The 20,564-nt window shown below is 42.5% G+C and overlaps 1 protein-coding gene across 1 annotated transcript in view; it reads right to left on the bottom strand.

The window, feature by feature from the left end:
• Positions 1–9,908: 9,908 nt before the first annotated feature.
• IPO11 (importin 11) overlaps positions 9,909–20,564 on the bottom strand; it is a 289,809-nt gene continuing 279,153 nt past the window's right edge. The window contains exon 30 of the mRNA XM_073235815.1: positions 9,909–10,368. Within this exon, the coding sequence (XP_073091916.1) occupies positions 10,324–10,368 (45 nt within the window). The 3' untranslated portion in view covers positions 9,909–10,323. The remainder of the gene's footprint in view (positions 10,369–20,564) is intronic.

Genomic DNA, 20,564 nt, shown 5'->3' on the forward strand with positions numbered 1-20,564 from the left:
GGAAGAGCACTACATAAATCCCCAGTAGTAGTACCGCTATTGTCTGGATTCCCTATATAAAGAAATAGTCTCTTAGGTCGTTAGATTTCTTTGACTGGATTTTAGTCTCTGTGAGGTATATAGACTGCTATCACATGCAACTAAGACAAATTGACCAATGAAAACACTATACAGGATGAATCAGTAATCAGAGTTTGACAAGTTCTGTTAACATCACCTGGTCTAATTGCTGGCATGCTGACAAACAGAACACAGTCATGGTAGATGTGATCCTTGAAAGCTCAGACAAGAGACAGCCTCTTACTGCCATGCTATGAGGCGAGTGGAGCCGGGAGCTCCACCACATGCACGGACATTCCTGTGGCCATCGTTGTTCCCAGACACCTGAATCAGCCCAGCATCCAATGAACAGGGTAAATGGCTCACCAAAAAAGTAATCCCAGGTCTCAGAATTAGCCTCAAAGCAGCAGCAGATATATGCAGCTGGCACTCTGGTCAGGAACCAAATACCTGCAGTGGCCGAACACATGTATGTATCACAGGCTTCAGGGAATGATAAGGACTAAGAACAAGCCTGTCACAAAATGCTGTGTTATTTAACACAGTGACAATGGAAAGAAAATATATACAATGCAGCACTGGCTGGCTAATGATTGTAGATCCTGGAACTGGAGAGAGGAGACCAGGTTCTTGTCGTTGCTCTGCTCCGTACCAGCAAGGCAGCCTGGGATGCATCACTTCCTCTCCATTTCCTCATTTGTACAGCAAGAAATTTAAACTAGTTGGTCTATAAGGTTCTTCCAGTTCTAACTTTCTGTGAATCCATGATTCTAGTTTTAGGACTAGGGAGGTGGTAAGCCCCACGAGCACAACCTTGTGCTTTCTTAAATCCATGATACCTTCCCACCCTGAAAGTATTCAGCCACAGTAGTTGGGCATTTTTGGGTCAGGGCCACCTGGAAAAAAAGCATCAGTGTAGCTCCTTCAGAAGGCAGGGGTCTGCTCTGTCCTTGCTGTCAGCACTGGGACCAGTAAAGCAGGAGGGCAAACCCATTCAGATACTGTCAAGGATAAGGGTAAACAAATGGGTCAACCTTTGTACCTTCCCATGGCACTATGAACCGAAGAGGCCAAGACACCAAGAGATTTACAAACATGTAAGAAATTTTGGGACTAAGTGTACTAGAGCTGTTACAAGTGAGAGGGCCCTCTACATACATCTTCTGTTAGTCAAAAAGAATGAAACAGCAGAGGTTCCCTGACCACCCCTCCAATGGACTTCTGCTCACAAGGCCTGGAATTTCGGGAGGAGGAGGGCAGCCTCTCTAAGTGGGCAGAGGGATGCCGGAAGGGGACGCAGAGACACCAGAGAAGACTTCTTTCTAAGGCAAGTATCCCCTTTTGCAACTTTTGGGGTTAGGACACCAGGGCTGGAACACAGCACTAGATTTGGCCTTGCACAGGTTAAGCTTCTGATAAATGGCAGTTTAAATAAATTGAAATATAACTTCCTGAAGCCTCTGTGTAGCACTCACATGAGTGGCCTCCAAAAAGTGAAGCCACTATTATGTAAAACCCTCTAATGAAAGCCTTGAGTCAGCTGACCTACTTCAAAGTGTAGAGAATTGGAGTGGCTCTTTGCCATTCTTTGTTATTCTGAAGAGCTCTCCTGAACCTTGTTTTCAAGAACTGAAGCCCTTTCTCACTGCTTCAGCATTTAGATTTTTTAAAGTCCATTTTTAAGTGTTTTCACATTTGATTTTGGAAAAAACCTTTCCCCATGGTCTTCCAAAGGACTTTCACCTAATAACATGGCTGCACAGGGATGTGGACACTCCCATTATCCCAGGTTATAAATGCGGCTCCCTCTGTGAGAGTGGGTGGCCTGGCCCAGCCCCCTGGATCTTATTTTGCTGTAAGGTTACTGTCTTGATAATGGGTTTCAGCCCAGGCAAGTTTGCTATGAATTCAGTGTGACCAAAGAAATTGACTGCAAAAAGCTCTTTGGGGTGAAAGGGTCTTACAAAACTGCCGTCCAGCCCATCTCTCTCTCCTGCTCAAGCAGCAACAACACCAGCCCTTCCCCTCACCTCTCAGGTACAGATAAGCCCTCCTTGCCCAGGTAATCACCCATTGATATGGAGATGAACTTCTTCACCCCTGAGGAAAGATGCAAATGCACTAAAGCCATACTTCTCTCCACCTCTGAACACCTATTGATATGCAGATATACTAAAGCCAGGCAAGATATTCTGGAAATGTTACAGTTTTACCCACAGTTACCTTTGCAGGACTTCCACCTTCTTCCAGTCCCCTGAGGAAATCCTGGGATGGCTTTGCCAAAAAGTCTCATACCAGCATTTATTATACTTATTTCTGGGAGTTACAGATGGAGAAGGAAGAGCTGCATTTACAATCAATTTCCTTTTTGAAACTTGAATAAACCTGATACAAGCTCATGATAATAACATGGACTTGACTGGCTAAACACATCACTGTAACTGTTTTCTGAAGAAGGATGGAGAAAAAGCACAGGTTAGCAGAACCTCTTGAAACTTCTGTGTTGTGGGTTGGTTAGGCCAGCTCTCAACCAACCTGCCAGCATCAATGCCCCTAACCAGTCTTCTGTCTCATAACTCTCATCTCTCCCCTCCTGCCCACTGAGGCCTATTTTGAACTCTCTTTCAGGAAGATTGGTGAGTTCAGTTTCATTTGGCCCTTTTTCTGAGGTTTGTGAGATTTTGGTCTGCACCATGTTCCTGCTGGGCAGAGCACGCCCAGACAACCTTGTCCACCTATCCCTTCTTCCGCGCAGTAAGCTTCATGCAATCCCCACCCCTTCAGCAGCCCTCTAGCTAATAGGAAGCCTCTCAGACTGCCCACCTTTCCTTTGTCCCAGAGTTCCCCCCTGTTTCACCACAATCCGAAAAGGAACTGCAACAATCTGCTGGTGTGAACATGTTGCTTACCTTCTTACCTCTCCCGAGTGTGTTTTATAGTTAAACTTATTTCTAATATTGAGTGAAAGGAGGACATTTTCTGTTGTTAAAAAATTATAGGCATTGGAAAGAGCTGGAGTATTTGGAGGGGTCAGGAAAAGGGACAAAGAAGCTTCCTAGGACCCATAAAGTGATTCTTATCTAAGATATGTGCCCCAATGCACACATTCTGCCTCGGTCCCAAGGTTGAATGGGAGCCCAGGTTGCGGTGATACCCAAAAAGAACAATATGAAGTCATCCCAGTTACTAAGATTACTGACTTTAGTGTCCCATTCTTCAAATTTTGCCTTGTCAAGGATTTCTTGACGTGTAAAAGCACAAGTCTGAGTATGTGCATGTGTGGATACATGTGTGCATTGGAGAAGTAGACCTTTGCAATGGGCAAAACTTCAGCTAAATTATTACTGGGAACAATAATCACTCACAGGTGAAGACACTGAGAGGCAGGGAGGGCAAAGCAGCATGGTTAAACCTTGAGAACAGGGCCTTGTGTAATGAGGTGGGTCACCAATCCAGAGCCCCTGGTGCCTGTTTGCGCCCCATCCACTCCTGGCCTCTGCCCTTTAAGCTCAGTGTTTCTCCAAGTTTCACCAGTACACTTAAGTCTTTTTCACAATTGTGGTGCATTATTACTCTATTGTAGATTGATAGACTAGCAAATTACTACTAAGTTTGCTCAGTTGTGTTGCTTTTCATCAGTCTCTAAGGAAGGACCAAAGAAAACATTCAGACCTTTTGAGGACTTGCTCAGGCTCCTTTTCCATCCTAGACCTCATTGCAGGCCCAGTGTGATACTTTTTGATGTGTCAACTTGACTGGGTTACAGTCCCAGTTATTCAACCAAACATTAATCTAGATGTATTAGATATAACTGAAGTCTCTAATCAACTGACTTTCAGTAAGGGAGATTATGCTGAAGAATGTGGGTGGGTCTGATCAACCAGCTGAAAGGCCTTCAAAGTAAGGCTGGGACTTGCCCCAAAAGAGAAGAAAGCTTCCTGTGCACACCAGCCTCAGCCCTTTAGATTTCAGACTTGCTTTGCCATCGCCCATTACACAGTCCAGTTACTTGTAGTAAATCAGTGAGTGGCAGTCTCTGCGATCCGGCAGATAAAGAGATGGACGACTGAGAATCCCTGCATCCTTGCACCACCCTTCCCATTGCAACTCCGTCTCTATGGCCCTCCTGTCACGTGCTGTTGGGGCAAGAGTCTGGTTTATATCTTCGTGGTTCTCCCTCTCCATTCCCATAAAGAGGACCAAATCCATTCTGCTGGAAGTCATTCAGCTAACAGATTTTTACTGACACTCTATTCAGGCATTACTGTAGCTGCTGAAGATAAGCCATTATCTTTGTGGTTGGAGAAACATTTTTTTTACTTTTACATTTTTTACTTTGCTTTCTTGTTTTATTTAACATACGAATAAGGAAGAAAGGAAATCATTTCAGAATGTAGTTAAGGATTATGACAAAAACAAACTGGGTCATGGGGTGGAAGTGATGACAGGAGGCAAGAAGCACAGGCTGGACTCTGAGGAGCAAAGACCTGGAGGGTCAACTGGAAGGAGCTGAGCACAGATCTGGTGTGTGAAAGATTAGAAACTAGCCACAGAGCTGTCCCTCCCTCAAGAGGTGGAGTTTATCTCCCCGCCCTTGAGTCTGGCCATACCATCCATTTTTGCTAGTGGTCCGTTAGCAGAAGTGATGCAGAGGCTCGAAAAGCACGCACACATGGGGCTTCCTCCTCTTGCTGCTCCCAGGAACCCTGTGACTGCATGTGAAGACGCCTGGGCCAGCATGCTGGATGACAGGAGACGCTTGGCCAGTGGCCCCTGCTGTCCTGTTTGGCAGTCTGACAAGCACCAGAACCAGGAGCGCATGCGTGCACAAGCCCAGCTCAGACTTGAGCTGGCCAGGCCCAGGGGAGAGCCACTCAGCCCATCCACAGACTCAGGAGCTAAACACCAGTTATTGCTTTAAACCATTAAGTTGTGGGGTGTTTGTGAAGAACAGACACTCACTGATGCATGGAGGAACTGGGTACAGACTTGTTACATCTGAGGGAGTCTAGGGAACTTCATAAAGCCCCCTGCTTCCCTCAGCACTCCATTTTACTGAGCCCCAACGAGCCTTCCACGTCAGTCCTCACTCTCTTTGGCTGGCAGTTCTCTACAGGTGGCTCGTGTTCCTCTGTGTCTTGCAAACAGAGGCACTGACTTTCTTTGTTCTGGAGTACGTTTCCAAAGATTTTTGTTTAGTGAATAGCCCTGAAAGATAGAGTGTGGCCCTTCAGAGCACAGGGTAAGCGTGCTTAGTGCCCACTGAGAAAGCTCCGAGGTCCTCTCCTTAGCAGATGCTACTGCACCCCGGGAGAACTGGAGCTTGGTGAATGGAGACAAGAAATGGCTGATATTCTGGCCACTGCTAATGCTGTGAGTTCTAAAGTCTGTCTCTCACTCAAGATCCTCAAGTCTTCTGCCAGCATCCATGAAACCATGGCCAGCCAACTTGTTTAACTGCAAGAGGGTAAAACTGCAGGCCTCTCACAGTTCTTGACACCAATTAATCAAAACTCCTGTATTTAAAGCTATCAGCCAAGCTCACACAGGGGATGCTGTTAGTGTCTGAAAAGGTCCATTCTCTGCAAATTACCCTGGAAAAGCATATTATGTGCCTGCTCTCAGGAACTCCAGGACAGACACATCTGTACACATCCTTTTTTTTTCTTTTAAAAGACACAGGATAAATGCCTGAGGCCAAATCCATTTTGTATATTATTAAAGAAAAAGGAAATGGTAGGCTAGATATACTAAGAACACAGAGCTTTAAAAGGAAATAAAAATATGGCTGGTCTCTCCTCTTCTTGCTTCCTCTCTCCTCTCCACCAGCCCACCAGGTACTCAGTGGAATGGAAACTGACCTGAACAGTCTTATGCACAAACTCCATCACAGGACACAGAGATACAGAAATCAGTGAAGCCGGAAAACTTGGAGTTTTTATTACAACAGCTCAAGAAAAACATAGTTCTTGCTCCATTGACTATATACAGAACTTCTCAGGCATCCTAGCATTTTAATACAATTCAAAACTCCATTTTCAGGGCAAGAGAGACTTACATATTTGTTCCTAACCCCAGTGTCTTCATCATTCCCACCTGAAAGCTGTGCATATGCACTTAATTCATTCTCAGGTTTGTCAGACAAGCTGTTGCTCTTACTAGAACATTCCGTGGAGAAAGCTGATGCAGAAAGAGGTTGAGGATCCCAGAGCAATTCCTTCAGGCAACAATTAAATGTCTGCAACAGTTAGATGTCCTACAGATGAGCAGTTACTTACCAAGAGCACCTTAGCAAAGCTGAGCCTTTGAGCTGAGCTTCTAGAAAATGTCCTTGTCTTCTGTTTTTGGGGGCCAATATCTTTTTCCCACAAGGCCCAGATTATGTAGGACATGACCCACCAGCATGCTCCATTAGCCATACGGTACCAGTTCCTCCAGGTGTATGCAAAATGGGGGCTCTCAGCCCTGGCTGCTCGGCAGAAACTCCTAAGGACCTTTTTGAAAAAAAATACTCACTTCTATAGGCCCACACCAGACCAATTAATTTAGAATCTCAGGAGAGGACAAGAAGGAAAACCTTGTTAGCATGTAACATTAAACTACAGCTCTAAGCACATAAACATCAAAGCAAATGGCTTTGCTCCCAAATCCACTCCATTCTACAGAGGGGATTAAGGTGAGTTTTGATATATTCATTTACTTGCCCTGAATTGAAGATCAGAGCTCTGATGCATTCTTTCATTCATTTAATAAGTATTTGTTGATCACCTGGCAAATATCAGGCTCTACCCTCAAAGAGTCAAAGACAAACAAGGCAATAGGCAACTTTAATGCCCTGGACAGGGAAGTGCAGAATTTTCTAAGAACACAGCAGAGGGACACCAACCCTTCATTTTGAGAACTCAGTTCAGCCTCACACCTGTACCCCAATCATGAAGCACTTGTGCCTCTGGGGTCTGGATCCTAAGGGTCCTTCATCATTTGCAATAGTTTACCAAAAAACCAGATGGTGCTTTTAATAAATCTTGTGAGCACCTGAATAGCTTTTTCCTCTCTTATTTAAAACAAAGACTTCCAGAATGAACAGGAAAAAACAACTGACATTCCTAAACCCAAGGTTACATGGGAATTCAGAAGTGACAGCTTCTGAGTGGGTTTCAAGCTAGAAAACAGGCTCACGAAATGGGCCCCTGGCATCATCTACACAAGCCGCAAGGACCACAACAGAGCCTCCCATGGAAAAATCTCTGCCCGAGCAGAGCTGTCAAAGAGCACATGTAAAAATTTGCACTACAAAATGTGGGGGGATGTGTTTCTTGTTGCTAGGAGATGGGTAGCAACTTTTGTTGGATACATTATGAGTGAGCATAATTTGCCTTGTTTTTTCTTGTGCTAACATCTGCAAAATAAGCCAGACAGACAGACATCTCTTCTGGGAATGCTGGATCCTATAGTGTACCTTTTTTTATTTTCTGGAACAAACATTGCTTATTTTTGCCCTTCATCCTGTGCTGTGACTAAGAGAGGAAAACTGGACTTATAATAGCTCCATGACCTGAGAGCTGGATGATTTTAGGAAAGTCATTTAACTGCTCTGGAAACTTAACCTCCCCAGCCTGTAAACTGGAGCTGATGATCACAGTATTGTTGCAGAGATTGAACGAAACAATATAAGTAAAGGTGCTAGTTGAATGTCTGGCACACAGTAGGTATTCAAAAGAGGAGCCACAGTATTTCTATAATCCAAACCCACACTTGGAAAGAAGGGGATATAATATAGCAACTTTGATTTTCTGGCTTCCTGCAGCTGTGCCATATGTGTTTCTCTTTATCTAATAAATGAAAAAGAAAAAGTCCTGCATTTAATAAACAGTATCTCCCAGATCAGCCTGTGTGGCTGGTCCTGAGCAGATATGGGACAGTATCAGGAAGCTGACACACTGAAACCCAGCTCTCTAAAACATTGGCAAAGTGTAAAATATCTAATATCCTGTTGCTGCATATCTATTCAGATTCTTCAACATTATCACTTTTAAGCCAAGTTTTCAGAAAACTCTGGTAGAAAAGTGGGAAAAAATGTGACTTTCTCTCAAGTTAGACAGTGTTCTTGTATTTCACATCCATTTTCCACCCATATCAAGTCCACTCAGGTGAGCTGAGGGAAATAAGCAGGGACATGAGATGATGCAGCTAAGGATTCTTTAATAAACGTCAAAGATGAAGAGAAGAAGGTTGGACGCATCTGAATGAGCACATCTGGGGCCTGAGTATACAGTGCTCAGGGCCGAGTCAAGGAGCTGCCTCAAACTGTGGGTGTTTTTACACAGCACACACTCACCTCCAGGGCCACATCCATTTCCTCAAATCTTCAGAATGGCTCTTCTTGTGCACAAGGACCAACTTGGGCCATTACTGAGAGCAGCTCTGATAGGGCCCCGCAGCGGTTCACTGTATTGCCAGAAATCCTGTCCTCACTTTCCAAGAAAAATGCACTCATTTCAACTTGCATAGCAGAAATCGTGCAGCAGCAAAGTTGTACATGGGAAGCACCTTCTCACCACCTTTAATCTTAACCTTTTCTTCTTTCAGCACTGACAAGTGAGTGGGTAGATGTAGATACTACTTTTTTTGTGACTTATCCTAGTCAGTTGGCCACATCTCAAGCATCGAGGTAACCATATTTTCTTTTAAAATCAGGAGGCTACATCAGAAATGCATGTCCCTTCAAGATGACACATAGGCACTCAACCAATCTGCCATATTCTTGATACTCCAAAAATGAAAACAAAAGGGAAAGTATTATAGAGAGATACTGGAGAATCAAGAGAAAGAAACCAAGTCCTCATATCTCTCATAAGCAGGGCCATTGTAACTGGCCAATTAATTTTAGGAAATCAAGGCTATAAGTCAGGAAAATGGATATATCACACACTAAACATGTTGTCTTGACTTAAAATACAGAAATGCACATCAACTCACCAAGGCCTTCTCATTGGGTGTGGGTGTATGAATTCAAGCTTCCCATTGGCCTTCTTGTAAAAAACATACTTAGGACGCATGGCTCTGGTGGAGACAGTTGGCTTTTCATGCAAATCCACCCTGTCCTTCACTATAATAAAAGGATGGCAGCTCAGCGTGTTTCTGTCTCCATACTATACCTTTTATTGTCTCTTTTGCAGTGATCCACAATCATGTGAGGGACTTTTTGTCAATAGAGTATTTGCAGAAGTGATGGGTTTGCAACGGAGCATTTGCAAAGGGCACCTGGGCTGATACCTCAAGAAGGGTTATGCCTTCTCATGCTCACTTTCCTTTTCTGACTCCAGAACCTGTAACAGTTTTTCAACCATTTAGATAACAGGCTGTAAGGGTCCATAGGTCCAAATGATGAAAAGGCCTGGATTCCTGAATAATTGCACGGACTTCCCTCTGGCCTGGAATGCTAGAATGCTCACCATGGATTACTAGAGAAAAACAAACAAGCAATTAAAATTTGATCCCCTTTAAGTTATCAAATTATTGTGCAGCCCCTTTGTTCATCAGCCTTAGTTTTCCTCTTACAACCCAATCACCCATGATGTTCAGTTTCAATTCATTAGAATGGACTAAAAATTTAAGATATAAATATATATGCAACATCCTGAGGGTAGACTGTCACATTTTTATGACTTTCCCTCTTTTTTTATAGATTCTCACCACCTTCTTTGAAATTTTAAAAGGTAGTTGTTTCTATCAAGTCTTTACAAGCAATTTAGTTTTCACAGAAATAATTTTATTCCTTTTTACACTCACATTTCATCTTTTTAAAGTAGTATTTAATTAGATTCTTCACTGCAAAACAATGAGCTTGGCAAAAACACGTGGTGGAACACCCTGACCCCTGGTGTATCAGTTCAAGCCATTACTTGAACTCACAGTTCTGTCCAACAGCAGTTTAAGGTGGGCTCTGCGGAGCAACCTCCTGTGTCAGCTGCAGGTCAGCTGGGCAGCTCTGCTTCTGGGGGTTGGCACAGTGTCGCTTGAGGCAAAGGGGACAACTGGGCCGTCATCCAGCAGGCTACCCGGGCTTGTTCAGGGAGTAAGCCGCAGCATTCAAGGTCCCTTGAGGGCACCTGTCACTTCGGCCACATTCTCTGGCTCAAAGCAAGTCTTAAGGCCAGCCAAAGTCCAAGGGTAGGAGAATGGACTCCACCTGGATGGGAGAAGCTGCAAACTCACATTGCAGGTCACGGTTCTGAGGAGAGCCTCTGGAAGGCTGGCTGCTCATGAGTGCAAGCGGGCTCTACTCCTTGGGTTGCCTTTTTGTCTCTGTGGGGGGTGAGGATGAGCATCATTTCATTACCACAATAATCAGAATTGGAAAAAGCAGCAGATAAATGTGTCTGTCCTTATTGTGCCACAATAATACAGCAATCGCAAGGATTCTGAAACAGTCTTTTAGAAACATTGAAAAGTCCCCCCAGGTTTGCGCTTCTCCTCCAACAAGACATCATTTAGGATGGCGTCCCTCTAAATCTGTAATGTGCCCCCAGCCTGATAAATCTGGTGAAAATGGTGAAAGGATCAACTATAATGTACATCAGTTAACAGAGCTCTGCAATATAAGGAAGGGAAATAGTTGAGGAGGCTTGGGTTAGCTCAGAGGGGTAAGCAGAGAAGATAAAAACAACTGAAGAGATGATACAGATGATCCAGTTCTCATCCACTGAGATTCTGCAGCCTGGAATCTTTCTACACCTGCACTTTCCTTAGATTACAAGACAGTGTCCCTTTCCCCAGGGATAATAAAGATATCTGAGACAGCCTGTGGTGAACAAGCACAAGCAAAGATCAACAAGACACAGGCATGGACCAGTCTGAAGGCACACGAGCCCCAAACCTCCAGGCAGCCCCTGGGGAGCTGCTTTCCTCCACACACCTGGGCTGCACACTGGTGGCTCTGTACTGCCTCGCTCAGTTCAAGCACACTCATTTTTCAAAAAATTTGGTTTCACCCCACTAAAGAAGGAAATATCAAAACCATCTTCTAAATTAAGAGGGAAATAACCAGGTATGTTGTTTAACATTTTGCATGCCTTCTGGCATGTACATCCCTGGAGTATGTGAATTGCTGACAGAAGCCATAAGGGTCTGGAGAGCACTGAGGATCCCGAGAAGATGGGGACAGTGTCATATATGCATCCACACCCTTCCCATTCTTCATGATGTGGTCGTGATGCCACTTCTGTAGAGTCTTCTCAATGGAAGAAACCTCCCAGAGAATCTCCTCTGAAGCTTTCCTGTGGCGTTTATCACATTCTGCCTTCTACAGGTGCCTCTCTCTCCTCTCAGACTTCAAACCCCGGGAAAGCAGGGCTCACACACATTTAATTTCTGGGTCCCCCACGATGCTGAGGATAGTGCCGTACACCTGACCGAATCTGTGTGGGCAGTGAGCACAAGTCCAGCCCACGGGAAAGGCGGGGGACTAGAGGGGAAGCTGAGGGAGGAGAGATGCAGGGGTGGAGACAGAGAGGGAAAGACAAGGAGGTTCAGTAGGGGTCAGGAGTAGACATGGACAGACTCAGTAATGCCTAAGGCACCAGGGAAGGGGACTGTGACCCTGCCTTTGGGGAGATGCCCCTCATTTCCCCTACTCATAAATCCCACAGTGTCTCCACATTTTCCCTCCTCTCCGCCTCCCTGGGATACACGGATATAATGAGTCAAAAGAACACATATTTAGTCATTCATATAACCAAATATATATTTCCCAGGTGTATTTGGTCTTCATCCACAGTTCCTGAAAACACTGCAGAGTCTTAAAGGTGAAATGCATGTTTTGTCATGTTAATGAGAGACTTTTAGACTTCCATCCAAGGGCAGGGGCTGGAGGCTGAATCAACCAGTGGCCAATAATTTAGTCAATCATGACTATGCAGTGAAGCCCCCACAAAAAGCCCGGGAATATGCTTGTTGCTCTCTGCTCTCTTGGATCCTGCTTCTCAGTCGGAGAGAGTGAGAGCCTCTATGCTTGGGGAACCAGAATGCCTCCAGGTGCCACCAAGCCAGTCCCCAGGCTCCAGGAGGATAGAAGTTCCTTTATTTGGGACCTTGCCCTATATATGTCTTCATTTGGCTGTTAGCTTGTGTCCTTTACATACCCTTTATTAAACTGGTAAGCATAAGTGTTTTCTTGAGTTCTGTGAACCGCTCTAGCAAATTAATCAAACCTAAGGGGAAGGTTGTAGGAATCTCCAACCTGTAGCCAGTAGGTCAGAAGCTCAGGGAGCTGCCAGGGGCGTAAGACCAGCATCTGCAGTGGGGGGCGGAGCCCTTAACCTGGGGAATGTGACACTGTCTTCATGCCAATAGCATCATAATTGAGTTGAGTTCTTGGACACCCTGCTGGTGTTTGAGAATTGCCTGGTGTTAGTATGTGTGGGAAGACCCCCTCCCACATGCTTACATACATGGGAATCAGGTCCGGGAACCACTGTTACTGCTGTGTATAATATTGTTATTGTTACATTGTAACTCCAGGGAAAAATCCCAGGGCAAAATACCTTTGAAACCAAAATCAGTCAAAGGGAGAAATAAAGTTTAAGAACCCCGTTTATTTCTTACAAGCAGTTATCCCGTCTCTCTCTTGACCGGGCTGCAGCAGACGAGTGAGCTCCACCCAACCTCTCCAGTCTAGATAAGCCCTCCTTACCCATGTAATTACCTATTAACATGGAGATGGACTACTTCTCTCCATGCCTTAGAAACACCTACTGATATGGAGATGTACTGAAGCCAGGTGAGAGATTCTGGAAATATCACAATTTTACCTATATATATATGTAGGAAAACACATCCTAGCACTACCCCTTTTACTTTCCTCTTCACTACTGTGCAGCACCATGGTAACTGCATAATATGACTTGTAGAGGCAAGCATCTTATAGGACATAACATTAAATCAGTAGGTTTCTGGATACCAACAATTCAAGACACTATTATGGAACTAAAGGTCATGGAGCTTATAGATTTTACTAATTGAGTGTGAAACAGGGAAATTTTCCAACCTGGAAAACATCAAATTCAATCCACATGACAGAGATGACGAGTCATCACTTCAATGAACATTTTCCTGGTACAAATGCATGTTTTTGTGAGTAAAAGCTGTTAGATGTTGAGTGTTGATAAGAGGAAGATGAAGGTGGTATGCCATACACTGTGGATGGCGTTCTCACTGGAAAAAATACCCTGCGATATATCTTTTGGCTATAAAAATATTTATATATTTGACCATAAAATCTCAATCCTGAAACTATACCTTTTGGCAATTAAGTCAACAGAAAAAATATATCTATATTATAGAACTATATTCAATGCCCTAAAATGGAAGCAACCCAAATGTCAGTAATAGAGAAATTATTTTATGGCTTTGTGATTAGTTTCATTATAATGTATTAGATATCCAGAATAATGGAAATTTGTGGATACATAAAACATAAATAATGTTAGATGAGAAAAGCAGACTTTAAATTTTTATGAATACTATGGATATAACTGTGCAAAAATTACGTGCCTATGGACAAGAACAGAAAGAAAATACTCAAAGACAAAACTAGACATGTTAGGGTAGTGGGACATTTTAAACTTAATGCAATTAAAACAAGAGTGCTATTTGGCCCCGTTCTACAGGCATGGAAGGAGAAAAGTGAGAAAGTAAATGAGAGACTAAAGTGGGAAGACTTTATTGGCCCAAGACAAAATTCACCACCAACACAGTTCACATGCTCAGAGCTGCAATTTATGTTTAGCTTTGAGTATTTTCAATAAGGAAAATGATTTGAGGATTTGCAATATGAAAGCATCCTAATGAATGGAATCTATTTATTCAGAAAGAGGGTTATTTGTGAATTCTTTCCTCTTACCAAATTATATGCATGCTTAACTATATTAGATAGTTATGAAGAGGAAAATAGTAATTTCAACTTAATGTAACAAAATGTGTTTGGAATTAAGTGCTCTCTAACTGAGGCCCTGCAATAAACCTGAGCAAATGACCAAGGCACCCTAGATCTCAGTTTCTCTGTGTATAAAATGAAAGGACTGAATTGCAACTCTGAGGGTCTCTCAGCTGGAACAGCTTATGAAACTAGGACATCTTATCCTGACTCAGGGAACTTCAAGCAGTGCACAGGTACAGCTCTGCATTCAGTTTAGCAATGACCAGAGACTCCTGAGAGGAAGCACAGAGAACCAGCCTTTGGGGGTCTTGACCTCATTTGGTTACAGATTATCACCACTCACAGTTACTTACCAAATTACAACTACACACCTGTTGAGAACTATTGACTTAATTCATTTAATCTGCACAACCACCCCAGGATGTAAGAAATATTATGTACTTATTGTACAGATAAAGAAGCTGAGATGCTGAGTGGCTAATAATTTCCCAAGGTCATTCAGCTGGTAAATGACAGTCAGGACTCAATTCCAAGCAGTTTGTACCAAAGTTCATGCTCTTAACCATGATGGGATTGGTTGGGCTGCTGTTGGGTTAATCTGACACACACACCCTCCTTATACCCACAACTCCATAGCCAGGAGTTTACAATTACATAGGAGGGAAGAAAGGCTCAAATACAGAACTGCCGAGAGCATCCTGCCTACGAATGGCTCAGATAATGCCAACCTTTATCATTAACCTTGGTGTTAGAAAAGCTCTGATGGATCCTTGTGGATTAACTAGATTTACCACTGCCTTCTGTAATTCCAGCATTAAGAGTAGATCTCATGGATTTGGAATACAAGGAAAGGGCAGATAAGGAAAATCAAGGGCCCTCCAGGGTGGGCCACCTCAGATCACATGCTCCAATAGGTAAATCCTCCCCAGCATCCGAGAGCCAGCCCTGATCCCAGCAAGGTCCCAGAGTTTCCCCTATCATTCGTAGTCCTCGGTAATGATTCCCCCCTCAGAACCCGGAGGGAGGGGTTCAGCAAACATTTGTAATAATAATATTAACCACAGAACAACAGATTCTATGAAGACTAAATTTGGTAAAGTACCTGTTTAGCTGGTTTTACTCAATCTAGGCAACAGAATCTTCTTGAAAAATAATCTTTCCTTTTCTGATTATAATAGCAATGCATGTTCATTATAGATATTTTAAATGATACAAGAAAGTATATAAAGAGGAATATAAACACCCTCAATAGAACTAACTACTCACTGCTAACTTTATGGTGCTATCTGCTGATCTTTTTTCTATGCATCTTTGTGTATTTTTAATACCAAATTGGGATGTTATTCAATAGCCTTTTAATAATATAGCATCAGATTTACTGGTTGTATGGAATTTGTACATGGAGAGCAGGACAGAAAAATAAATATATAAAAAACAAAACTGGAAGTGGTTGTTTTTGCCTTCTAAGTATGGGGGACTACATAATTTCTGTCAGTGGAGGAAACTGTATACTGTGTTATGCCATTTGCAGAGAGTGGTTGGACAACAGTAGTCAAATCTAACCCTCCCAATCTTTACACATTAACAGAGGAGACAATTCCTTTGTGAGTTTTTGGACCTACAAGCAGAGGGCTAACGTCATGCAGAGGGAGAGAAGTAGAACAACATGGTGGGGCCTGCAGTAAGTAAAAGAAGTTTTCAGGAGCCTACAATTCCTGCTAACATAGCAGTAACACCCATTCCTAACCTTCAGCACAGGCTGCTGTCTATCCAGATACCTTATGAGAGTGATTTGAGCAAATTCCAGGAGAACCAGCAACGAATCTGGGTTGCCTTGAAGCCTGGGAAATGGACGGTCGACAGAGCCACAACTCAGCACTGAAAAGGCCCATAAGAACTCAGACCCTGGAAATTCACAAAAGTCCTAGAGAGGATATTAAATTCTCTGTAGACTATCAGATTGAGAGCTTGAGCCAATTTCATTTCGATCTCAGTGGATAGGGAAGCTCGAATGACATGTAGGTTATACTAATGTCGTATTATTTATCCAATCTCCAACTTTGCTGGCATTGCATTAATAGCCTATCCTAACCAGACAAACATCTTTAACATAAATGCTTGCACACCTATCGGATATTAGGATAGTCATTAATTCATGTTCAAGTTTGGAACATTTTAAGGAATTTGATAAAATACTGCCAAACTAAACCCAGAATTTTGACTCTCATAACCATTTGAGGTCTATTCAATTCCCATAACTACAAAACAATGTATAAAATCGTTCTTCAACTTACCCTTTTATAGAGAAATAAAAGTATTTGTTAAGAATGACTGGACCCTCCCTCTGTACTGAGCATGCCACACAATTTACTACACACATTTAACCAAGAGACTGACATAGACTATTAGCTTTAATTTCACCTCATTAGCAACCACTTGGCAGCCCTTATCCATGTGGCACATGCTCACCCTCTTGTGCCCATCTCACTTTGTTCTAACCCAGCACCATCCTGTCTGACCTGGAATGCCTGCTCCTGGCTTCAGATCCCTTGTTATTCAGACACAATTTTTGTATGATTGTTTATTTCAAGTGATTTTTTTAAGTACTTTTAAGTATTATCTGTATAGGAACTGCATTACAGAAAAAGGATGTTTTGTGGAGTCTTATATGCACATGGGTCGTTAGGTTCTAAAACCAACTCTTAAAAGCAAAATCTGCATATGTTCCCATCCTCGGAAATCTTATTAGCCACCTACAAAGGAATATGTAAGACTTGGGCATATTCAATCCTTACAGAATGTGTATGTAAAAATGTATATTGTACACAAAAACATATGGCATATGAGGACTATGTAAGTAACATGTAATTTTCTCAATTTTTGTTATTTTTCTCTTCTTTTATGCAGAGTTAGGGGTTTATTTTTCTAAGACTGATCCTCTGAAGGTGACCTCCCAGAAATAGAGTTGCTCTTCTGTAAGGCTCCAAGGAAACTGGTGAAGGCCCACTGCTTGCAGCAATGTATCCTGGTCAAGCACAAGGTTTGGACTTCAGTTTCTCACCTGCCAGGATGGAGCTGAGGTGGTAATACTGCTATTAGCTGGACATGAACATTCCAAGGGCTGGGCCTTCATCCTCCTTCCCTACTGCATCATGAAAAAAGCCACTGATTCCCTAGTCACACCTAAAAGCCCCACAGTCCACTGGTGCCTATCTGGAGTCTGGTGCCTGGTCCTGCCCAAACACAGGCCTAACTAGATAGTCAGGAGACAATAGACACACCTTCACTGCTCCTGCCTCGGTGGTTTCTCCTTAGTGACCACTGCTCTGCATGTACCGCTTGGTCATTTGCCTTGGTTCAAGTGGAAAACACGCCCTTGAATTTTGCTAAGCTATGACTTTACTGTCCTTGATCTCCTTTCTCACCTCTGCTCCAAGTTTGTTAACGGGGTGAATGACATTAATCAATGTGCTAGTGCCCAACCATCTTTGCATTGTGAGATAAATCAAACCAGAGCATTAAAACTCTAACTATAAAAATGGGTATATACATCATACATTGCTTGATTTTCATTTCTATCTTACTTTTCTAGTTTGGATCCTAAGATTATATTACCTTTATAAGACACATCAAAGAACATATACTCTTTTATGTTCTCTTGAACAATCAGTTTAAAATAAGAATTATGTTCCACGAATATTTGGTAGAATTTACCTATGATGTAAGTTATTTGGGAGGATTGTAGATTTGTCACTATGGATTCTTTCTTTTAAGTGTGTAGTTATTGCCAGGGCACTCCAGGAAGCCTTGGGACAGGGGACAGTTTCTGTTCTTATCATTACCTGCTACTACTTGCTGCCCTAACAGAATGCAAGCTCCACAGGGGAAGCCACTGATGGTCACACTGACCACTGTGTTTCCACCTCATAGTACCAGCTTTAATTAATTTGTTATTTAATTATATTTATTGAGTGAATGCATTGTTAAATAAAACATCAAGAGAATCTACTTAAAAGCTATTAGAAACACTTAAAATATTTAATAATTATAATAAGGAAGCCAGATACAAAATAATTATGTAAAGCCCTCCTAAATATCAGTATTTACTAGTTTGAAAAATATACTGGAGTCAAGATTTCCATTAATATTAGCAACAACAACAAAGGGCCTAACACAAAATTAAGAAGAAATATATAGAAATAAAAGCATAGTTGAAGGACACAAAATATTTGAAGAAATGAGGAGATGCATACATTCTCCGTATCTTGTAAAGAGGTCAATGCTCTACAAATTAATCGACATGTTCAACTTAATGTCAAGTAAAATATTATAAAGGAAAGGGGACAAATTATAAAGCTTTATGAGCTAAAACAGCATAAGATTAAGTAAATGGATAAACGCAAAAAAAGAGAAAGCTCAATATATATATAATGGTGACAAGAGCAGTCAGAGCTAATTCTTATATTGCACTTACTATATACAAGACACCATTCTACATGTGTATATACTTTAGCCTTAAAACAACATTGAAAGGTAAAGTACTATTATTTTTTTATCCCCATTTTTACAGATAGAAAAACTAAGGCCAAGAGACTAGAATGGAGGAAGGGGCCAGGGTCAGCACGCAGAATTACATATAATCTCTGTTTTTATACATTATGCCCATAATTTCAATTCAGCCTAATACCTCAAGACAGCAGCCTCTTTGAGATCAAACCTCTCATCATCTGGCAAGGGTGGCCACCTGGGGCGACTGGGCGGTCTGGCTTCTTACACAGACTCCCTCTCAAGCAGCCCTGCTCTCACTCCCCACACACTTTGAGGATATGTGGTAACTTCAATTCATAAACCTTTCAGGGTTTCTAGGGCTGATTGGCCTCCCCTTCTGTAGGCTCCCTGGATTTCAATGTTCTTCTCTTTGTTTGGTCTATTAACATTTATCTTAACATTTTTTAATCTTCTAAAATTTTATGAAAGTCTCATCCACTGCTATCTCTAGGATGAAGTTTGTAGATTTTTGACTTTGCTGATATCTTCACATTTTTTAAGTGACTTTTGAGAAAGAACTCAGAAAAACATATATTTTCATATTTAACCAGAGTTCACATATGAATTTACCCTAGGAAAATTTTCAACGAAGAACACAAAGATTTATGCTAAAAAATCTTTACTGCTTCATAATTTATAATGTTAAGGAATAAGAATGGTCAAAATAGCTAGCAGTAAAAGATGAATGAAATAACTATGGTACCTCTGCGGCGACCAGGGAGCTGTGCCATTCATATCTCCTTCAACAGAACCTTCCATAGGGGGAGTGTAGTTGCCTGGAGCCTCCAGCTGTCACCGCTTTGGATCCACATCGGTGTTCATGTTGAGGCCATGCTTCCTCCCTGCTCTCCCCAACCACTGACTAAGCATGGCGGGGGTGCTAGAGCCAGGCCACTCTCATCCTATAGGAACTACCCCAGGAGCAAGCTCCCAGCAGGGACTGACTCCCACCAGCCAAGGCAGGCTGCCCTTCCTACCCATTCCTTCCCACTACTGTCCTCTCACAGGTGTCAGACCTGCATCGTCCCAGTGACCTAGTCCTGCTCCCTCTCCCTTTGTCCTTCACAGGAATTCCTCCTGATATGTTTCTTGTTCAGTTAATCCTTTCTTAGTACCTGCTTCTTGGAGAACCTGAACTGACAGAACACCAAATATCAAGTCAGTTTTCAAATATGGTATTCACAAGAAATACATAAGGATAGAAAAAACAGGATATAAAGCTATCAAAAATGCTAGTATTCTAAATACATATACAACATAATCCTCATTTTGTTTTGTTTAAAACGCATAGAGTAACAAATGTGTGTGTATGTGTGTGCATACATATAAACCCTTCACACACACATCACAATGTTACTAGTGGTCATTTCTCAATGAATGGATTATAAGTGTTGCTGCTTCTTTATTGTTTTCTCCAATTTCCAATGTCTCAGTAATGAAAATCACTACCTTTATAATCAGAAACAAATTAAGTGCACATACACAGACAAAGCTCCATAAGGACCCTGAAGTCCCTCTGAGGCTGGGTGCTGTCTGAATGGAGCGCACTGGGGGCCTCCTCTTCTGAGGCTGATGTATGGTAGGCAGGCACAGCTAAGCAACAAGAAATACAGGTTATAAGGTCAATGCTCAACAGCTTCAAGAAGTGCTTGGCTGAGGGGGAGAAAGACAAGTACCAAATGATTTCCCTCATTTGTGGAGTATAACAATGAAGCAAAACTGAAGGAACAAAACAGAAACAGACTCACAGACTCCAAGAAGGGACTAGCGGTTATCAAAGGGGAGGGATGGGGGAGGGCGGGAGGGAGAAGGGGATTGAGAGGTATTGATTGGCACTCATGGTGTGTGTGTGGGGGGTGGTCACAGGGAAGACAGTGTAGCACAGAGAAGGCAAATAGTGACTACACTGATGGGCAGTTACTGCAATGGGATATGGGAGGGTCCCGATAATATGGATGAATGTAATAACCACAGTTTTTCATATGAAACTTTTGTAAGAGTGTATACAATAAGAAAA

This window comes from Manis javanica, chromosome 1, assembly GCF_040802235.1.
Source record: "Manis javanica isolate MJ-LG chromosome 1, MJ_LKY, whole genome shotgun sequence".
Taxonomy (NCBI): Eukaryota; Metazoa; Chordata; class Mammalia; order Pholidota; family Manidae; genus Manis; species Manis javanica.